This window comes from Ceratotherium simum, chromosome 28 (assembly GCF_057802395.1).
Source record: "Ceratotherium simum simum isolate JZ-2026a chromosome 28, ASM5780239v1, whole genome shotgun sequence".
NCBI lineage: Eukaryota > Metazoa > Chordata > Mammalia > Perissodactyla > Rhinocerotidae > Ceratotherium > Ceratotherium simum.
The window spans coordinates 6609617-6616492 of record NC_141927.1 but is presented as its reverse complement, the minus strand read 5'-3'; the positions used below and the strand labels follow the sequence as shown (position 1 = coordinate 6616492).

Below are 6876 nucleotides of genomic sequence, written 5' to 3'. Positions count from 1 at the left end.
TTGTGAAATTTTGCCTTAAAAGACTCAGGATGAGAAACAGTATTATTTTCAAGATTTTACTAACCTCTCCATGAACCCCGCTCAGCTTCTACCACTAGGTCCCTTGATGGGGCTTCTGCCCACTGCTCAATCCCTACAACAACACCTCAGCTTTGAGGTTTTTGTTATGGCAGCATCCCACTTCCAGGCACCAAACAAACTGTCCCAGAAATTATCATCCTGAAACAGCAGCCATTTCACTGAATCTTACAACGTTGTGGGTCAGGAATTGGGCAGGGCTTGAGTCCGAGATTCTTCTACGTGACTACTGGAGTCATTTGATGGCTGAGGTAGAGGGACAAAGATGGTGTCATTCACATGCCTGTCCCCATGGTAGGCTGTTTGAACCCTGAGGCTCAGGTGGGACCCTCTCGTCCATTAGTCACAGGACCTCTCATGTGGTCTCCAAAGAATTCTGCCACGGTGACTTGGAAGCCAGCAGAAGTTTCTGGTCCTCTTAATCATCAGAAATGACAGTGGTGGGAGACAAAGAAAACCTTTGTGTGGGGGGTTTTTGGACTTGATTGGGCATTATGAAAATGTAAGTATTTCACTGTCCTGAGCTGAGTAATGGCAAAAAGAGAAAACACCTTCAGTCATGACAGAAATGAATGTATGCTCATGTATATGAATGGAGAAGGGGGTAACAGAGAAAGCAAAGGCAGTTTGGAAGACAAAATGATAGAGGAAACAAATTGTGAAGAAAGAAGACAGGGTAATTGTGCAAAATCTCACTTCCCACATTTGTTTACAAGTTCTGATGATCTGTATGAGACACAGACTTTTCCAGATCCTATGAAAGAGAACATGTTTTTCTCCCATATGTAAGAGTCTCATACATAGGTTGACCTAAAACAGACACAAATGATTTTCCCTTTTCACCTTGGAAATGCATCACAGGGTCATCGGTAGCTCCAAAAAAATTCGAGAATTCTTCTAGCTTAAAGAGAGATAAAGATGTCCATGCTGAGCCACATCTTCTCCATCTGCACTGCCCTTGGGTTCTACTATCTGAGCCAAGTCATCAATACTCATCATCACAGCAAACATGAAAAATGTCCATTGAGCCCTCTGGGGTGTCATGAAAACACACACTGTGGACAGCCCGGAAAAATGTACCCAAAACATCATATTGATCACAGAAAACCCTTGTGGGAAAAAATGCTTGCTGGCTGCTATTGCTCAACTCTGCTGCACTCTCTTTTTAACGTACCTGTTGTGTAGCTCTGAATTCCTTACAGAGTGAGTGACAGTGGAGGAAAGAGCATAAACTTGGCTCAATTCAGAAGTCCTGGGTTCATGTTAGAGCTCAATTTCTACCTATCCTCCCCCATCCTTAGGTCCTTATCCTCAATTAAGGAGGTTTGTCTACAAGGTCTCCAAGAAGTTTTCTAGTCTTATGTCTAGGCCAAACTCATTGCATTTCTCCATCCTCACAAGCTCCTTTCCCAGTCATCACCATCTCCACGCTGCCCTATTGAATGTTGTTGGCACATTCCTTCTACACTCCATTCTCCAGACTCTGAAACAGCTCTCTCTCCTCTCTCCTTGTCCAAACCCTGTTCTTTCTTCCACGAGGTCTTGAAGCCTTTACTTTACCAGAGTGTCATTTTACCTAAGTAATGCACAAACTTCTTAGAACACTTCTTACAGCGTGACCGTTTCTCAATGCAGAATTTACCTACGCCGCAACCTGCTTTAGGTCATTGTAATAGGAGAACTGGATTTCCAAACCAGTTCTAATAAGTGCCTGCTGTTTCCCCTTGGATACACCATTGAAATCCTCTTGGTCTCAATATCTTCTCATGTAAAATGAGAATACAATTGCATTCTTTCCATGCAGTGAGATGAAGAAAGCCTGATGTGACTTCATAGAAGTGCTATTCATTAAGTAACTACTCTATTCCAGGTAGTGTTCTCAGGATACAGAAAAGCATTTACTGAACTAACATTAGCTAATATTTATTGATTACTAAGTATTCTTCTTCAACTCTGATACTTAATTCCCAAATAGCCCTATTAAATAGATTTTATATTTAACTACTTATTTTTTGTTTTTGTTTTTGCAGATGGGAAAATGAAACACAGAGAAGTTCAGTATCTCACTCAAAGCCACAACAGATTAGGCAACATTGTGTTTTCAAATCTCGTAAACTCACTTTCTATACTTTCTTTCACTCTGAATTCTAGAGTGGTAACAGATGTAAGTTGTTAGGGGTTATTTGTGTTCCGGGTCAACAACCTGAAGGCTATTGGTCATCATATATTTGCTGGCTGATTGTCTCGATCAGCTTCTATAGCCTGTCATTGGTATATGACTCCTTAAATCCCCTCCTTTGAAATCTGATGTGTAGCCCCTGGGACCTGATTTTTTTCAGTCTTATGATGGCTGAGGAAAGCATATTACCAAACATCACCAGCCAGAATTCACATTTAAAATTATTGTCAACCAAAGAGATTTCATTGATCTAAGGACATGGTGGCTGGAAGTATTGCCAGCCTGTCAACAGACTGGGCTCTTTGACAATATAATGACCAGCAGAATGAAGCCTTCAAGGTCTCCAGATGCATGGTACTGGAAGGAGAAACAAGTCCTCACCCTCAAGACAGTGATCCATATGGGGTTCAGCTACTCCTCTGGGGTAGCATGATGCTTACTGTCTATTAGCAGGAAGGAGAAATAGCCCCATGGGTGCACAAGTTGGTTGGACACAAGATCAGAGATAATGAGCCATTGGAAATGGATGCTGTGTTTACATTGCAATGCTTGTGTATATGGTTATGCTTTGGGGAATACTGTAGCACAGATGGACACAGGAGAAGGAAGAATACACAAGGCTCCCTTGTTGTATAAAGTCAGGTTGATGTTCCTCTGATCTAACAGCCCCACCCATGGCCACATGTTCTATCTATTTGTTGGATGTCTATATGTACCACTCCTATGTCAAAATGATAAGGATCCTGAACCCCCATGGGAATGTAGAGCTCGCCTAAGAGGGGGCAGCAAGTTGGATGGACATTCTGACTCAGCACCAGATATGAGGAGTTATTTTCATTCCACTAAAACACTAATACATGGAAGACAGAGTTTTACAAATTTAAGTGAGAAAGGCATCATGAAAGAATGTTTTAAATGACATGAAAATCCAAAGTTTCTGCACAACACAAAAAAGAAAAAGCCAAAATGACAAACTCTGGAAATGATTTCCGTTACTTACAAATAGAGCTCATTCTTGAATCTACAAAGAGATCCTACAAATCAACACAAATAAAAACACCAAGAATTCCATTTCCCAAAATAGACAAAAAAGAAAAGACATCCGAGAAAATCAACACAAATACTTCTTAGACATGAAAACATGTGGACTCTGATCCCTGAGAGAAATGCAAACCAAGATGACACTGGGATCCCAAATCTTACCTGTCAGATTGGGAAAGAACAAACAGCCACATAATGCATGTATCAGACTGCTTTCAACCACAAATACCAGAAAACCCACGAACAGTAGCTTTAGAAAGAAACAAATGTGTTTTCCCCAAGTCACAACAATCTGAATATAGGCAGTCCAGGAGGGGGTGAGGTGGCTCAACTATGGCCTCAAGGACACGACATCTCCTGTCACCTGCTCCAGTGTCCACATGGAGTAACTGTCCTCCTCATGGTCAAAATACAGCTGCTACGTGTCCAAGTGCTCCTGTCATCCAAGCAGAGAGAGGGGGGAAATATGAAACAATCGCATAACAAAGACGTGAAGCAATAAGAAGAATTTATTTTATTAATGAAACAGGGTGCCCTTCCTAGGGATGACATTTTATTGGTCAGAACTCTGTAATGGGCCACTCTGAGCAGCAAGAGAGTCTGTGACATCCCTCATTTTTAGCAAGCACAGGGCTGCCCAGATCCTAGGCAGGAAGAGAGGAAGATGGAAATTGGCTGATCCCAGGGCTTCTATAGCACACTCCATAGTGGGCAGTGAGCAGTCAGGCTGGTGTATTTCTGTGAGCGCTGTGGGGACAACCTCCAAGGAGGACAATGGAGTATCATCTGTAAATGTATAAGACATGTTCTTCAACCCAGCAGTTCTACTTCTAGAAATTTATTTAAAAGATATAGTCACTTATAAGCAACGTGATATGTATAAAAATGTACTCAAAACAGTGTTGCTTGTAACTGCAAAAGTTTAGAAATAACCAAATTTTAGCAGTTTAACAATGTTTTACCAATAATAACATAGTTAAATGAGGGTATACAAAAACAGTGGGATAGTATAAATCTATTAAAAATCATGATAGAGTTCTGTATGTGTTGATATAAGTATTTAACCTAAAGCAGTAGGTGAATAGAGCAAACTACAGAATAATGTGTTAACAGCGAGGGTTTCCTGGAGAAAGGCTGAGGGCTAGGGCAGGGAGAAGGGAGATGGCATTTGTCAGTCATTACTCCTCTACTTTTTGAATTATGTGCCCTGTGCAGGAATAAAAATATTTTAAATTTAAACATATTTCTGAAATATTTTTAATGAAAATATCAAATATTTCTGTGGGGACATCATTGTTTTTGATATATCTCAAAGTGGAGAGGTGTAACTGGTATGCATTTTATATGATGTGTTTAGATCATATTGGCTTCTTCAAATAAATCTGTCCTTTAGCTCTAGTCTGACCAAGAGGTTACCTAGAATCCCACTGAGCTCATTTCCCCTGAGCCTGATAAATCATTGTCCTGACTACATCCAGGAGCATACTCACCTCAGAACCTCAAAAGCACCTTCTTCCAGCAGTAATACCCCTGAATCCTGTAATCCATTAACCCTCAACTCCATTGGGGTCCAGCTCTGGTCCCAGGGTCTACATCTCCAGAGATGAGCAGGGCCCATCTTCAGAGAAGAAGAGAAATTTCTTCTCTGAATTTCTTGAATGAAAGTATTGTTTCACGTCTTTTTTGAACATTAAAATGTAAATATTCAAGCAGATGGGCAACGGAAAATAGACCAGGCTCCTTATCATCATTATCAACGTGAAACAAGTGCAGATACTAAACGTGCAGACTTGTGCTTGATGAAAGCTTTCAGAAGAGGAACATCAGAGACATGTGAGCGCACAGCTGCCTGGGCCCCATCCCCAGGCAAATGCACCCCTTCTCTCACTGCACTGTCCGTCTCTGAGCCTCCTCCTATCAGACCTATAAATACAGGCTGACTCAGTGCTCTCCATCCACTCAGGCTCCTGCCCTCCCATCCAGACCCTGACCGCCAGGTGACTCACAGCCATGAGGACCCTCACCCTCCTCGCTGCTCTTCTCTTCGTGGCCCTCCAGGCTCAGGCTCAGATCCTTGAAGAGAGAGCTGACCAGGTTCCCACCCAGGACCAGCCTGGGGCCGAGGTCCAGGACATGACCATCTCCTTTGACGGGGACGAACGTTCCGCTCGAGAAGCTTCAAAAAGTGAGACACCGGCCAGCTTGCTATGGGGGTCTGCAGTCCTAATGCACCACAAACTAAACAGGACAGCATTAGGAAAGGAGGACAAGGGACTGAGAGTCTTTTTAAGGGCCCTTTGAGCACCAAAGGGTTTGAGTCCATGACATGGGCATGTGCAACGCAGCAGCTTCAGCTGCAAAGACTAAACAGGCTGTTATAAGGGCCTCTGTACATGGAGGCTGGGCTGAAATTGGGTGTGAGGATGAGTTGGGGTGCGTAGTAGGTAACCCTGAGTTGAGAGGTGGATCGTTGAAGAGGACAGGTCTCTTCCTCATGATAGAGGAGGATCAGAGAAAAATTATGATCCTGGCTACCAACACATTGCCAGTAAGAATTCTTGTGATTTATGATAAAAAGTCGGATTCTCCACACCCTAGCATGAGTGGCATTGTCTATTGTAAGTAGACACATCGCCTCTTAGGATATCTCCAGGGGGCTGCCTCTGCCTCTCGCTCCCTCTTTCCCACTGTGCCTCCTCCTCCTCTTCTTTCTGCAGGCCTTACAGGAACTGCCACCTGCACCTGCAGACGCTCCTGGGACTGCTCTACCAACGAGCGCCAGTCAGGGGTCTGTAGAGATAAGAAAAACTTCACATACAGACTCTGCTGTCTTCGCTGAACACGTGTATTGAGACCCAGAGCAGCACAAGATTCCATTTGAAGACCTGGAAAAGGGTTTACTCTTTACAACTTGTACCTTTTCTTGTTTCTCTTTCCAAAATAAACTTTCAGCATTAAACTCAGTATTTTTGGCATTTTTCTTCTATCTCATTTTTTTTTTTTTTTTGCATTTCCACATAACTTTTCTATGTTGTTCCCTTGCATAGAAAATTTGTTATTTAATTGTCTACCTTAAGTTAACTGGCCTTTGCATCCCAGTGCTGCACAATTTGAGCATCATACCAGAACAACAAAAACAGCAAAATGAACATAACTAATTACAACAATTTTAATTTCTAAAATTCGATCTATTCATAATGATACTCAAAAGAGGGAAGTGACTATGAAGTGTACCAAAAGGTGTTGTTGACTCAAGGAAAGGTGGATCCAATGGCTATGTTTAGTTGTTCTTTAAATTTAAAAAGTGAGAGGGTATGACATACCTGGATGTTTTTCTTATTTTCAGCAGATGTGTTAACGACAGATATGTATTATTTTTCTAACTGTATCAACAAGATAGAGTGAACTAAAACTTCACTGAGCCACAAACAAGGAAAAAGTATGAACTTACCAAAAACAGAATATACTGATGAGCATGAATGTCCTCAATTAATCCCCAGAAAGTAGGGGTGTCCAGAATCTGGTCAGTAGTGGAAGTCACACCCAGTGACCAGTGGAATAATTGGTCCCCCTTTGGA

General features: G+C 42.1%; 1 protein-coding gene across 1 annotated transcript; it reads left to right on the top strand.

Annotated features, from left to right (window-relative positions):
* The first annotated feature begins 5308 nt into the window (after nt 1-5308).
* LOC147913293 (alpha-defensin 1-like) lies at nt 5309-6137 on the top strand. Its single transcript, XM_087418646.1, has 2 exons — nt 5309-5483; nt 6016-6137. The coding sequence occupies exons 1-2, from the start codon at nt 5309-5311 to the stop codon at nt 6135-6137; spliced, it is 297 nt and encodes a 98-aa protein (XP_087274772.1).
* The last annotated feature ends 739 nt before the right edge of the window (nt 6138-6876 follow it).